The 16,401-nt window shown below is 41.1% G+C and overlaps 1 protein-coding gene across 1 annotated transcript; it reads right to left on the bottom strand.

Annotated features, from left to right (window-relative positions):
* Positions 1-1,695: 1,695 nt before the first annotated feature.
* LOC140112559 (beta-tectorin-like) lies at positions 1,696-16,267 on the bottom strand. The gene is made up of 10 exons (XM_072132536.1): positions 16,083-16,267; positions 13,777-13,967; positions 12,152-12,294; positions 11,977-12,049; positions 10,348-10,451; positions 9,995-10,078; positions 7,184-7,346; positions 5,602-5,671; positions 5,208-5,240; positions 1,696-2,422 (listed from the first exon to the last, which is right to left on the bottom strand). Exons 1-10 carry the CDS (start codon positions 16,156-16,158, stop codon positions 2,370-2,372), a joined length of 990 nt encoding a protein of 329 aa, XP_071988637.1. The 5' UTR covers positions 16,159-16,267; the 3' UTR covers positions 1,696-2,369.
* Between the last annotated feature and the right edge of the window lie 134 nt (positions 16,268-16,401).

Here is a 16,401-nt window from a genome sequence, read left to right as displayed (position 1 = left end):
TCAAAGGTCCTGAAATTGTACATGTGTATTGAGAGCAGGAACAGATGTACGAGGATTTTATGTGTGAAAGTCTTATTCAGTATAAAATTTGGTGGGTGGTTTAGGTTGCCATTGGCCCCCTTAGAAGTCTCGGGCCCCTGTGCTACCGCCCAAACCACCTATGTCAGTGATGGCGAACCTTTTAGAGGCTGAGTGCCCAAAATGCAACTCAAACCCAACTTACTTATAGCAAAGTGCCAAGACAAAAATTTACAAAAAACCCACATAGGTGTTTAATATAGGGACTCCTGTAATAAAAAATCCTGGCAGTGTACTGTTGTCCGCTGCTCGCCTAAAACTGTTGTATACTGTTCAGGGGAAGGATTGGGGGCAGAGCTCAGGTGCACCTGCAGCTGATAACCAGCATTATAGAGAGAACTGCCCCATTTTAATATTGATGTATTTTATTTATAGCTATGTCATATGTCACATATAGGGGTCTGCTGACCTTTATATGTGACCCCCAATCCCAGTGGTGTAACAAGACACCAGTGGGCCCTGATAGATAGATAGATAGATAGATAGATAGATAGATATGAGATAGATAGATAGATAGATCATTTTTCTAGATACATATAGATAGATATGAGAGAGAGATAGATAGATAGATACATAGATAGATAGATACATAGATACATACATAGATAGATACATAGATACATACATAGATAGATATGAGAGAGACAGAGAGACAGATACATAGATAGATAGATAGATACATACATAGATAGATATGAGAGAGACAGATACATAGATACATAGATAGATACATAGATAGATAGATAGATACATACATAGATAGATATGAGAGAGACAGATACATAGATACATAGATAGATACATAGATAGATAGATAGATAGATAGATAGATAGATAGATACATACATAGATAGATATGAGAGAGACAGAGAGACAGATACATAGATAGATAGATAGATAGATAGATAGATACATAGATAGATATGAGAGAGACAGAGAGACAGATAGATAGATAGATAGATAGATAGATAGATAGATAGATAGATAGATAGATAGATAGATATGAGAGAGACAGAGAGATAGATATGAGGGTGCTGGAAAGATATAAAAATAGCTGCATGATGTAGTTTATATTTACAGGATAGCAGGGGAGGATGAGCTGATGCTATACTTTATTTATGTCATTTATTACCTTTCTATACTGCAGCAGCTACATGCAGCCCGGGCTCTGGTGATTCCTCTTCCCTCCTCTCCTATTGGCTGGTCGGGTCAGGTGACCAGCCCTCTGTGTGAGTCCCGGCTTTAGCAGGGGGGAAGGCAGGGCAATGACTGCCTTCCTGCTGACATTACTGTGCTCAGGGGTCCCAAAAGAGCACATGGAACAGTGACAGCTGCTGGACCCCTGTATCTAAGGGCCAGATCCTTATGCCCCTGCCCAATTCTATTATGTGGGAGCAGCTGTATCATGCTGCTCTCTTCTCCCCGCAGTGGTTTCTATGGGAACCACAATAACATTCAGCGCTCCCGACAGCCGGAGGTGCGTGCCCACAGGAACAGCTCTGCGTGCCGCATGTGGCACGCGTGCCATAGGTTCGCCATCGCTGACCTATGTTATAATCCGCTAGTGCCTGCACTGCGCGGGAAGTGTGCACCAACATAGAGCGTGTGATACAATTCTGTCTGGTCGCTGTAATGTGGAACGTGGCCCATCTCTGCACTGGAACGCACCGGTATGTGCAGATTTTTTTGGCGCGGTGGACAGAAAACTGGCCTATATGTTACTGGAAGGACTGAAACAGCAGATATTCGGGAGGCTGCGGCCGATAACAAATCTCTTTTATAAATCTCTGTCTCATTTCCTTGCACACTACGGAGAAGCGTTACATCTATGTACAGCGTCATGCACCATTGTGAATAAGCCAGAGATGTGTGGCAGGACGTGGAAAAGCCCAATCACTGTATGATGAATCATATGGAAACTTCTCAGTATCTCTGCTTGCTGTCGGTGAATGGTGGTGAGACTGCAGCCTGTGAGTATGAGCTGTGAGCAGTATTGGACATATACGGGTGTTTCCATTCCCTGACAGCAAGCAAAGATCTTGAAAACCATTATTGTAGAACATAAAGACAGTCACAGAACTTCACGATCAGGATTTAACATTTCCGAAAAGTTGAGTCCAGCTTCTTTGCTACCATTGATTGTAGAACGTCTTCCAGCTTCAGGCTTTGTCCTCTGCTCTGAGGCCGGTCAGAGTCCAATATATATTCCTGAGGGTGTGTGTATGAGCGCAGTGGGCGGAGCCTCACCAATGTATCATGTCCCGGGACGTCACTCTGAGGGGGTCGTAGTCTTAGGTCAGCATCTTGCAGATCCCCATTGTCAGGAGCAGATGGTAGAGAATGGCTGAGGAGGGAAGGGAGCAGAGATCACTGCCGGTATATCAGAGAGATATGTCTATTCTGTTCCTGGGAAAGCTGGGTGACATTCCTCATGGGCATCTCCTAAATACTATATGCGGAGCCTTTAGCTTTAGTGATCCACAAAGAGGGACTATAAATGCCAGGGTTTGGTATGGAAGCCGGGGCTATCATTTATAGGGGTTCAGACTTGTCAACAGTTTAGACTTCATGACCCAAAACTCTAAAAAGTCATGACCCAAAACAAGACCCCTTAAAGTAATCCAGGCCCATATATGAATACACATTTGCTAAAAATACAGATCTGAGACCACACCCCAAAGACCCTCAGCAGTGACCCCCTAAATCAATGTAGACGCAAATGGTGCTCAAAAGACTAAATCTCCTACATAGACAGAACCCAGGTTAGATTTAGACCCCAGACCAGACCTCAGAGTAGATTTAAACCACAAACCACACCCCTGAGTAGATTTAGACCCTACACGAGACCCCAAAGTAGAGTTGGACCCTACACCAGAGCAGACCCCAAAGTACAGTACAGGCAGTCCCCGGGTTACGTACAAGATAGGGTCCGGAGGTTTGTTCTTAAGTTGAATTTGTATGTAAGTTGAAACTGTATATTTTCTCATTGAAGTTCTAGACAAATTTTTTTCTTTTGTCCCAGTGACAATTGGAGTTTCAAAATTTTAGCTGTAATTGGACCAAGGATTATCAATGAAGCTTCATTACAGACACTTTACAGCTGATCATTGCAGTCTGGGACTATATTAAAGCATCCAGAGACCTTCACCAGAGGTCACAGTGGGCAGAGGGGTCTGTCTGTAACTATGAGTCGTCTGTAAGTCGGGTGTCCTTAAGTAGGGGACCGCCTGTAATGGCCAAAAGTTTTGAGAATGATGCAAATGTTGATTTTTACAAAGTCTACTGCATCAGGTTTTATAATGGCAATTTGCATATACTCCAGAATGTTATAATGAATGATCAGCTTAACAGCAATTAAATGCAAAGTCAATATTTGCCTAGAAAATGAACTTTTTCCCACAAAACACATTTCAACTTCATTGCAGGTGCCTTAAAATGAGCAGCTAACATGGTGTCAGTGATTGCTCCAGTAACACAGGTGTGGGTGTGGATGAGGACAGGGCTAGAGATCAGTCTGTCATGATTAAGTAAGAATCACTCCACTGGACACTTCAACAGGATGCTGGTGCTTGGCATCATTGTTTCTCTTCTGTTAACCATGGTTATCTCTAAAGAAACACATGCAGTCATCATTGCACTGCACAAGACTGGCCTAACAGGGAAGAGAATCACAGCTAGAAGATTGCACCTCAGTCACCAATCTATCGCATCATCAAGGAATTCAGAGAGGTTCCATTGTTGCCAAAAAGGCTCCAGGGCGCCCAAGAAGGACCAGCAAGCGCCAGAACTGTCTCTTACAAGTGTTTCAGCTTGGGGATGGGGCTGCCAGCAGTGCAGAGCTTGCTCAGGAATGGCAGTAGGCAGGTGTGAGGCATCTGCACGCACTGTGAGACTGCGGAGACTCTTGGAGCAAGGCCTGGTGTCGAGGAAGGCAGCAAAGAAGCCACTTCTCTCCAGAAAAAACATCAGGGACAGACTGATATCCTGCAGGAGGTACAGGGAGTGGATTGCTGAGGACTGGGGGAAAGTAATTTTCTCTGATGAATCTCCTTTCCGATTGTTTGGAACATCTGGTAACAGCTTGTTGGGAGAAGACAAGGTGAGCGATACCACCAGTCTTGTCTCATGCCACCTGTAAAGCCTCCTGCAACCATTCATGTGTGGGGCGGCTTCTCAGCCATGGGAATCGGCTCTCTCACAGTCTTGCCTAAAAACACATCCATGAATAAAGAATGGGACCAGAATGTCCTCCAAGAGCAACTTCTCTCAACCGTCCAGGAGCAGTTTGGTGATAACAATGCCTTCTCCAGCATGATGGAGCACCTTGCCATAGAGCAAAGGTGATAACTAAATGGCTCGGGGAACAAAACAGAGATTTTGGGTCCATGGCCTGGAAACTCCCCAGATCTTAATCCCATTGAGAACTTGTGGTCAGTCATCAAGAGACGGGCGGACAAACAAAAACCAACAAATTGTGACAAGATGCAGCATTGATTGTGCAGGAATGGACGGCTATCAGTCAGGATTTGGTCCAGAAGGTGATTGAGAGCTGCCAGGGAGAATTGCAGAGGTCCTGAAGAAGAAGGGGCAACACTGCAAATACTGACTTGCTGCAGTAACTCATTGTAACTGCCAATAAAAGCTTCTGTTCCTCATAATATGATTGCACTTGTATCTCTGTAGGTAATAAAAACATCTGACAAACCAGAGGGCAACAGATCATGTGAAAATATTATATTTGTGTCATTCTCAAAACTTTTGGCCATGACTGTAGATTTAGACCCTAAGACCAGACCCCAGACTATATTTAGACCCTAGAGCGAACCCCAAAGTAGATTTAGACCACAGACCAGCCATTGGAGTAGATTTAAACCCCAAACAAGACCCTAAGTATATTTAGACCCATGAATACATCCTGTAATGAATGAAGACTCCAAAGTGACCTTATGGTAAGTCAGACTGTAGACTACATCATAATTTATGGCCCTAAACTAAATACAGATCTTCCAAGCGGAGAGTTCTCCCTAACACTGCCTGGGCTTCATAGTGTGTGGAGCCTGCAGACAGCACCTTGTATCTCAGCTTCCCCTGCTGGGGATATTGGGGTTCAGTGCAGGTGAGATGATTACCTGTGAGGCCAGGATAGCTGAAGACTGCAGAACCTAAAGCGGGAGCAGAGAATGAGAATGTTATATATTATACCTGTATATACACTTGTATAATCTGCAGTGTGTATACTCGGGGCTCAGGTATACAGCTGTACTATGGCTCAGATTGCACAGGATGGGGTTAGATATGACACATGAACTACATGCAGGGGGCAATACATGGCAGCGCACGTTGCAGTACATGTGCCACCATACGGTGCTAGGGGTATCCGTTCTGGTGTGACCACATCCTTAGAACGCGAGATGTTTCTGTCCACACATCACAGTTTTGTTGCAATTTAGCAAAATCTTTGCACAACCCACGAGGCACATGGACTGGAAGGAGTAACATACTCAGGTATCAGGGGATACATACTGCGCAGCATTAACTCCGCCACAAGGACGCCCCCCGTCTGCTCCTTCTGCTGCTTCCGTTTCCCGCAGGTCTGCAGAGAGATGTGAAATTATTGCTGATCATATATATGATTGTAATAATGTTACTCATTCTTCAGATTTGTTATAGTTTATAACTTTATAACATCCAGAAGCCTAGCACATTATAATATCTAGGTGGACTGGCTCCTTGTAACAAGCTAGAGATTAATTATAAAATGCAGAAGCCTAGCACATTATAATATCCGGAGGACCAGCTCATTATAATAACGAGGAGTCGGGGATTTGTAACTATGTGGAGGTCATACCCACATTATAATTAGGTTTTGGTGTGTTTGTGAGTAAAGTTCTTCTAGATGTTTAGACAATATAATAATTAATAATTAAATTATTAAAACCTAGACAATAATACTGTATATTCCGGCGTATAAGACGACCTGGTGTATAAGACGACCCCCCTACTTTCCTGTTTAAAATATAGAGTTTAAGATATATTCGCCGTATAAAAGACTACCCCTTTTCCAACGCATACAAAACACCGGTAAAAATTAAAAAAAAAACAGATTTGAATTTAACATGGTCCTTTTTTTAATTTAAATTCTTATGACATGCAGGTATATAGCAGGAAAACTGTCGCTCATAAACATAAGGCATACAACAACAACATTACCATTACAGCACAGCCCCCAGTAGTATACAGCACAGCCCCCAGTAGTATACAGCACAGCCCCCAGTAGTATACAGCACAGCCCCCAGTAGTATACAGCACAGCCCCCAGTAGTATACAGCACTGCCCCCAGTAGTATACAGCACTGCCCCCAGTAGTATACAGCACTGCCCCCAGTAGTATACAGCACAGCCCCCAATAGTATACAGCACAGCCCCCAATAGTATACAGCCCAGCCCAGCATTAAAAAAATAAATAAACTTATATACTCACCCTCCGGTGGCCCCGATGTGCTGCGCTGCTACCCCGATGTCCGCGCGGCTCGTCTTCAGTGTTCCGCGCCGTCTTCTTTCTTCTGCTGGGCGCCATGTTTTTCCCGGCAGGCGCCTAGTATGACACGCCGCTGCTGGGAAAAACATGGCGGCGCCCAGCAGAAGAAAGAAGACGGCGCGGAAGACTGAAGACGAGCCGCGCAGACATCGGGGTCAACGGAGGGTGAGTATGCGCCCCGATGTCTTTTTGAGGCTGCCGGCAGCCATCGCTGTGAAAACACCCACGATCGGTGCTAGCACCGATCGCGGGTGTTACCGGTAAGCCTTTGCTGCAATATGCAGCAAAGACTTACCGGCTATGGAGAAGGCTATGAGCCCTCTCCATGCACCGGGACCCGACCGCCGCCGTGAATACACGGCGGGAGGTCAGGATTACCGGCATATAAAACGACCCCAGAGAAGACAGAAGATTTTTCTGTCTTCAAAAGTCGTCTTATACGCCGGAATATACGGTAAGTAAGAGGTGAGTTATATGCAGGTGAAGAAAATGGCGCCTGTCATCTCCATCATAGAAAATTTCATCATTGTAGATTCTCCCAAATCTACTGACCCCTTCCACCGCTTACCACAGGGCAGGAGAACTTCTCACTGTCACACAGGTAGGTCTCACAGTGCAGCCAGACTTTGGATAATTTTGGAACATTTTGAAAGCGAAAGGCATTGAACTGGAATGTAGCGCGACTGTTCTTCCCATTCTCATGTACAATAATAGTTTCATCAGATGGACAACTGCAGAGAGAAAATATCAGGAGATCGAAAGGAAGAACGTAGGGAGCAGTATTATAGTAGTTCTATTCTTGTACATAGGGGGCAGTATTATAGTAGTTCTATTCTTGTACATAGGGGGCAGTATTATAGTAGTTCTATTCTTGTACATAGGGGGCAGTATTATAGTAGTTCTATTCTTGTACATAGGGGGCAGTATTATAGTAGTTATATTCATGTACATAGGGGACAGTATTATAGTAAATATATTCTTGTACATAGGAGGCAGTATTATAGTAGTTATATTCTTGTACAGGGGCAGTTTTATAGTAGTTATATTCCTGTACATAGGGGACAGTATTATAGTAAATATATTCTTGTACATAGGAGGCAGTATTATAGTAGTTATATTCTTGTACATATGCGGCAGTATTATAGTAGTTATATTCTTGTACATAGGAGGCAGTATTATAGTAGTTATATTCTTGTACATGGGGGCGGTATTATAGTAGTTATATTCTTGTACATGGGGGGCGGTATTATAGTAGTTATATTCTTGTACATGGGGGGCGGTATTATAGTAGTTATATTCTTGTACATGGGGGCAGTATTATAGTAGTTATATTCTTGTACATGGGGGGCAGTATTATAGTAGTTATATTCTTGTACATAGGGGGCAGTATTATAGTAGTTATATTTTTGTACATGGGGGCAGTATTATAGTAGTTATATTCTTGTACAGGGGGCAGTTTTATAGTAGTTATATTCCTGTACATAGGGGACAGTATTATAGTAAATATATTCTTGTACATAGGAGGCAGTATTATAGTAGTTATATTCTTGTACACAGGTGGCAGTATTATAGTAGTTATATTCTTGTACATAGGGGGCAGTATTATAGTAGTTATATCCTTGTACATAGGGGGCAGTATTATAGCAGTTATATTCTTGTACATAGAGGGCAGTATTATAGTAGTTATATTCTTGTACATAGGGGACAGTATTATAGTAGTTATATTCTTGTACATAGGGGACAGTATTATAGTAGTTATATTCCTGTACATAGGGGGCAGTATTAAAGTAGTTATATTCTTGTACATAGTGGGCAGTATTATAGTAGTTATATTCTTGTACATAGTGGGCAGTATTATAGTAGTTATATTCTTGTACATAGGGGACAGTATTATAGTAGTTATATTCCTGTACATAGGGGGCAGTATTAAAGTAGTTATATTCTTGTACATAGTGGGCAGTATTATAGTAGTTATATTCTTGTACATAGGGGCAGTATTATAGTAGTTATATTCCTGTAGATAGGGGGCAGTATTATAGTAGTTATATTCTTGTACATAGGGGGCAGTATTATAGTAGTTATATTCCTGTACATAGGGGGCAGTATTATAGTAGTTATATTCCTGTACATAGGGGGCAGTATTATAGTAGTTATATTCTTGTACTTAGTGGGCAGTATTATAGTAGTTATATTCTTGTACATAGGGGACAGTATTATAGTAGTTATATTCGTGTACATAGGGGGCAGTATTATAGTAGTTATATTCCTGTACATAGGGGGCAGTATTATAGTAGTTATATTCTTGTACATAGGGGGCAGTATTATAGTAGTTATATTCTTGTACATAGGGGGCAGTATTATAGTAGTTATATTCTGGTATATAGGGGGCAGTATTATAGTAGTTATATTCTGGTATATAGGGGGCAGTATTATAGTAGTTATATTATTGTACATAGGGGGCAGTATTATAGTAGTTATATTCTTGTACATAGGGGGCAGTATTATAGTAGTTATATTCTTGTACATAGGGGGCAGTATTATAGTAGTTATATTCCTGTACATAGGGGCAGTATTATAGTAGTTATATTCTTGTACATAGGGGGCAGTATTATAGTAGTTATATTCTTGTACATAGGGGGCAGTATTATAGTAGTTATATTCTGGTATATAGGGGGCAGTATTATAGTAGTTATATTCTGGTATATAGGGGGCAGTATTATAGTAGTTATATTATTGTACATAGGGGGCAGTATTATAGTAGTTATATTCTTGTACATAGGGGGCAGTATTATAGTAGATATATTCTTGTACATAGGGGGCAGTATTATAGTAGTTATATTCTTGTACATAGGGGGCAGTATTATAGTAGTTGTATTCCTGTACATAGGGGGCAGTATTATAGTAGTTATATTCTTGTACATAGGGGCAGTATTATAGTAGTTATATTCTTGTACATAGGGGCAGTATTATAGTAGTTATATTCTTGTACATAGGGGACAGTATTATAGTAGTTATATTCCTGTACATAGGGGCCAGTATTATAGTAGTTATATTCTTGTACATAGGGGGCAGTATTATAGTAGTTATAATCTTGTACATAGAGGGCAGTATTATAGTAGTTATATTCTTGTACACAGGGGGCAGTATTATAGTAGTTATATTCTTGTACATAGGGGGCAGTATTATAGTAGTTATATTCTTGTACATAGGGGGCAGTATTATAGTAGTTATATTCTTGTACATAGGGCCAGTATTATAGAAGTTGTATACTTGCACGTAGGGGGCAGTATTATGCTTGTAGTGACTGATTTGGTTTTCTATATGACTTATTGTGTATCCAGATTACACATATCACAGTTTATAGTAAATTATATCTTACCCCTTACTAATTAGCTGCCACTGTATGTGATAAGCGTAGTCAGGAGAGGGGGTGGCCCAACAGTAGTTCAGGACAACCTTAAACCTGAATAACAGAAATAGGAAAGTTAGTTAGTGCATTGTTATTGTTTTATATAAAATCCTATCAGAATTCTTTGCATTATTGACATTTGCATACCTGAATAACAATGTATATTGTCTGACATACACATCTCCTATAATACCCCAAATAGTGTTGTAATATATCATGGATTTTTAAGACACTGCATATGATTCTAAGTAATTCTGCCAAACTATTCCCAATAGGTAGTGGATCTATGGGTTATTGTGAATTTATACCTCTATAATTTGTACCTGTTGCTAATTCCTTTGGCTTCAACCCCAGCAAATATATCTGATCCGATGTCTGACGTCTCCACCACGAAAGGGGCTTCTTTCTGGGTGGAAAACTTTGCGTTCTTCCCAGGAAAAAAAAAGCCACAAGAAAGCAACAAAAACAACCAACACAAAAACAAATAGAAATCAATGTAATAATCTGCCATGAAGAAGAGAACTGTCGTCTGCAAGCAAATTCAGAAGAAAGTTAGTAACCTTTAAGAGCTTTAATGCCTGTAGAATCCCTGATTATTAGTACAATGTGTGTAATGAGTGTGTAAACCCAAAGCAACTTCAAAGCATCAAACATAAGACACATAAATAGAAAAATGATGCTGGAGAATAGGAAGTTTCTATCTCACCCCAAGTGCTCCATTCCCATCAGTACAGGACAGTAGTGCTCTATAATGTCCTATATAATCTTGCTGATGCTTCTGAGTGATAGAGGAGAGACACAGGAACAGACAGAGGCTGCTGGTGAGAACGGAAAGCTTCTACTTCACCCCAAGTGCTTTATTCCCACTGCTACAAGTCATTACTTCTCTGTAAGGTCTTATAGGATTTTGTTGATGCTTTGGAGTGATAGAGGAGAGAAACAGAGACACTGGAGATAATAGGAAGCTTCTATCTCACCCCAAGTGCTTTATTCCTATCAGTATAGGTCAGTACATCTCTATAATGTTCTATATGCTCCTACTGATGCCTCTGAGTGATAGAGAGATATAGGCCGAGCTAGTGGCTGCTGGCGATAATAGTAAGTTTTTTTTAACATAAGTGATTTATTTCCATCAGTACAGGTTATTGCTCCTCTTTAATGTCCTATTTTATCCTGCTGATGCTTCTAAGTGATAGGAGAGGCACAGTCGGGGGCTGCTGGAGATAACATGATGCTTCTATCTCTTCTATTCTAAGTGAATGCGTCAGTTCCCCACTACTTTCTGTGTGCAGTATATGGGAGACATCATAGCATCCAGTCTCCAGCCTCCAGCTCAGTTACTCCTTATGTGTACACTTTCTTCTTTTGATTTTTCCTTCCCTATTTCTTTCAAACTTACATTTTATCAAACTTCTCTTCTTTGTGACAGATGTTAAACTTGTTTTTTTTAGTAACCTTGTCGAGCCCATTTAAAGTAATTAAAGTGGATGTCCAAGACTACTAAAATTTGTATGCTTTCTTCCAAAAACAGCACCTTCCCTGCCCAGAAGTTGTGTGTGATTGTATATAATTGCACCAGGGTCACAATTCCATTAACAGCCATTGGACAGGGGGGTGATGGTTTTGGCTGGAGGAAGAGGAAGTTTTCCCATTGAAACCTTTTCCATGTCTTTTTGTTAGAAGATGTCCTCCAATGATTAACCGCAGGGAACTCAAAAGCAAGTGAAGCAATTTCTTCACAACGCCCCTACTGGAGACATGATGCATTGCACTCTGCTCATTGAAATCAATGGAACGTTGTGGTCCTCTCTCCTGATTTAGGTTTGCCTCTGCTGTGACTAATGTAGGAAGATCCCAATCACCTGCCCTTTCTGTATTCTGCCTTTAAAAATGTAATTTCAAGCATTTGTCACAGGAGGAGGGTGGCGGAGAGGGACGTTTGAAAGACTCACAAAGTAGAAATTGAGGGACAGTGTGCTTTCAAATGATCCCGAGCTCCCGTTCTTCACATGGACTGTGGCTACTCTAGAAGAAGGAAAAAAATATGTAAGACTGAAACATACATGAGTGGAATGCGCCTGGGGGATCGGTACTGGAAATATGGCGGCAGCTGAGGAGCAAGCTTACCTTTGGTCAAAGGCAGCATGGCTGACCAGATAATTGGACTGATAAGTGCAGGTAAAAGTGTAATTCACCGGTTGGCTTTTGACGATCAACGTGCTGTCATTGGAAACTATCGAGTTGTAAAAGTGGTAGATTGGGTTCTTAAACTGGAGAAGAAATGTATAGTCAATTGGGTCTAATAGTTCAGGAGATTAGTATATACTGCATATACAGCCACCACTAGTGGGAGCTCTGGAGATTACGACATATGTGCAGTTTGCCTGTAATGTGTGCAGTGTGCGGCAGAAATGTGTTGCACAGTCTTCATGAATCTGGCACCCCCTGCACTGCTCTGACAGAGTGCACGAACTTTTTTGGTGCACCTTTAACATAGGGTGTGCAACACAATTCTGTTGGACTCTGCATGATAAATGTATTGCACGGTCCAACTGTGAACCAGAACTCCTACACAAATGAGTCTCTGCAAGCAGTATGCACTAAGAATGTATAAAGGTCAGCTCAGGATACTATTACATACAGTATATTCAGCCACCACTAGGAGGAGCTCAGGAGATTACTACATACTGTATATACAGCCACCACTAGGAGGATCTCAGGAGATTACTACATACTGTATATACAGCCACCACTCGGAGGAGCTCAGGGGATTACTACATACATACAGTAGTAGGAGGAGGAGCTCAGGAGATTACTACTTACTGTATGGACAGCCTCCACTAGGAGGAGCTCAGGAGATTACTACATACAGTATATACAGCCACCACTAGGAGGAGCTCAGGAGATTACTACATACAGTATATACAGCCACCACTAGGAGGAGCTCAGGAGATTACTACATAATGTATATACAGCCACCACTAGGAGGAGCTCAGGAGATTACTACATACTGTATATTCGGCCACCACTAGAAGGAGCTCAGGGGATTACTACATACAGTATATACAGGTACCACTAGAAGGAGCTCAGGGGATTACTACATACTGTATATAGAGCTACCATTAGAGGGAATTTAGGCAATTATTTCAAACAGTATATACCCCCACTATTAGTGGGAGCTCTTCACATATACATTATACAGTCACCACTATGTATTAATATGTTGACCTCTACATCATTCTTTGGATTGATGAAGATGCCAATATGGCATAAAACACTTTGCCAAACTAATCATAAAATAATTAACTTTAAAAAATAATAATAAATGTATTTGGACACAACACACTGGTGAATCCTAGCCCCTGTCTATCTCCCACACATACATTTACAAAATCTGTGTAAGCTGCCCAACCCTGAAGGGAAGCAGCAGCAGTATCTTTCACCATTGTATGATGACCAATGCCCCCGGCCACCAGGTAAGTAGCCACGTTCTACTAACAGCACTGGCCTCATCTCTTTTTATTTTTTCTGCACCGAGAGGCAACCCTTTTTTTTTATATATCTTTTGGGGGATGGAAAAAAATAGAATATTTTAATATTGATGAATTGCCATTTTCTTCCAGGACCTTTAGCAGGAGCCCTTGAACGTTTGCATCAAAGTACTAGAATAGTCTAATGTATATTTGAAAAGTATTAAAAAAAATCAATAAATAAACTGTTAAAACTAAAAACTACCGAGGAGCCGCACTTACATCAGACTGTGTCCCACAATAGGATTTGTTCCTTGGAGATAAATCGGGAATGGTGAATTGATAATAACCCGACTCGATAATTCCATTATAACACACCCCGCCCAGAGCCAGCTGGTTGATCTCCCATCCGTATGGACACTCAGGGATTTTAGCCACAATAGATTTCGGGTAACAATGAACAATAATCACATCTGGAAGAAAAAAAAAAAGACTATAATTTCTTTCATATAAAATAAGTTGGTTCATAACATTTGTACTTATTTGTTTAAAATAATGACACAATTTTCATAGAATTATCAATATTATTAACATGTTATAAATGTGTCCTGAATGTAAAACAAAGCACAAAAAAATCTACATTATATATATATTTTAAAAATCATATGGTTTAAAACCTACAAATCTATTAAATTGAATTAAAGGAAACCTACCACTACGGATCTACCTATTAAGGTAGATCCGGTGGTAGGTGCATCTAATGTAAGTAAGGATAGCCCTTTTTAGTGGTAATCCTTTACTCCCCTCTTTATTTGCTAAACTCAGTGTATTATGCAAATTTTCACAAGAGGCTACTGAGGAGTGAAGTAGCCGGAGCTGAGGCTACACGGAGCGGCTACTCCACGCCCCAGTAGCCTCTTTGATCCTCCTGCCCAGACATCTTCAGCTACAAGGAGCTGCACGCACTCGTCCGCAAGCCGGAGTTTTGCGCATGCGCAGAACACAGGCCAGCGGCTGCATGATCTTGGCTCCAAAGCCGGAGCTACTGCGCATGCGCAGAACTTCAGCTCTGCGGGTGAGTGCGCCCAGCTCCTTGTAGCTGCTCGCTGAAGATGTCTGGGTAGGAGGATCAAAGAGGCTACTGTGGCGTGGATTTGCAGCTCTGTGTAGCCTCAGCTCCAGCTATTCCACGCCCCAGTAGCCTCTTTAGAAAATTTGCATATTACCCTGATTAAAAATTAGAAAAGATAGAGGTGAGTAGAGGATAAGCCCTAAAAAGGGCTATCCTTACATACGTTAGATGCACCTACCACCAGATCTACCTTAATAAGTAGATCCATAGTGGTGGGTTTCCTTTAATAATTTGTACAGTAAAATAAAAATCCTGAATATACTAAATAATTTCACTTAAAATAATTTTATAGCAAAAATTGTCCCAGGTTTATTGGTGAACATAGATGCAACATCTCTGGTGTGCATAAGGAATTTAAAAAAAATATATTAGAAATAAAGAGATTTTATTATTCACCCAATGGATGATGCAAATATTTTTCTTCTTCCTCAATGATCACTTTAAACAATGTAAGTGTTTTTACATTTTTCCCCTCTAAAACAGAAATAAATATGAAAGGAGGAGGACTATAAGGATCAGTGGACCTGAACAGCAAGGTTCAGGTCCCCGAATCCGGACTGCAGGAAGAGGGGGGTCTGGCACCGAATGCGGGTGTTAACTCTTTAAATGCCACAGGCAAAGTGATACAAATTCAGTTGTAAAGAAAAACACATGTGAAATAACTTTTGGCTTTGGCCAAAAAATATCATCGAAACAAACTGCGATGTGGGACAAAGGCCTTAAAGGAAATCTACCACTTTAAAAATGCAGATTTAAACCAAGCAAAATGCTAGCTGAGCCCATGATGATGCAGGATGTGATATTCCAATAAATCTTGTGCTTTCTGAATAAAATAACTTTTGAAATTCTGCTAATTACCGTTGGTTGATCCTACCGTTGGTTTGATCAGACTGTTTCTAATTATGCACGCCTACTGCATTTTGTATTTTCTATTCAATCCCTCCCTTCCACAGCTCCCTTCCACATGCGCGCTGGTCACTATTATCACTGTTGGGTAGTATCATGTAGTCGGCTACTTTTCAGTAATGAGCATGCATGCGTGAGTTCCGGAGAACCAGGTGACATCAGCAGCTCTTAGGAAATCTCGCGCATGCGCGCTGGTCACTACTATCGCTCAGCCGGCTGCTGGGTTGTATCAGGTAGTCAGCTGCTTCTCAGTAATGAGAGTGCATGAGCAGTTCCCGAGAACCAGGTGATGTCACCGGCTCTCGGAAGCCGTCGAAGGGGGGGGGGGTGAATAGAACGGAGTATGCGTTCATAATTAGAAACAGACTGTAACATGCACTGAAGCGCCCGGCACTAATCTGCATAGTTTAAAAGTTATTTTATTCAGAAAGCACAAGGTTTTTGGCTTATCACTAACAAATCCTGCATTAGCATGGACTCAGCTAGCAGGGGTTTGGTTTAAATCAGCATTTTAAAAGTGGTAGATTCCTTTAAGGGTTTAGTTACTTACCTGCTTTATTGGGAACACACTTTCCAGTGGAGCTTGCAAATAGTATAGGTAACAAAGTGAGAGTGAAAAGCCACATTTCTTCAAGACTGATGTGAAAAAAAACAAACAAAAACACTACAAGACACAGAGAAAAACCAGGCTCAGGGGTCTCACAAGACAAGGACGGACATCACTTCTTGTACCCCTGTAAAAACACTGATGAAAGAAAATGTGTTAAAATTATAGAAGGGACAAAATAATAAAAACGAACAGAGAAACTATTAATATAAAACCCTGTCAAAATGTAATATGCTATAAAATAAAGGACAAAACAATACAC

The sequence above is a fragment of the Engystomops pustulosus genome, unplaced genomic scaffold (assembly GCF_040894005.1).
Source record: "Engystomops pustulosus unplaced genomic scaffold, aEngPut4.maternal MAT_SCAFFOLD_862, whole genome shotgun sequence".
Taxonomy (NCBI): Eukaryota; Metazoa; Chordata; class Amphibia; order Anura; family Leptodactylidae; genus Engystomops; species Engystomops pustulosus.
This window is presented reverse-complemented; position numbering and strand designations above follow the sequence as displayed.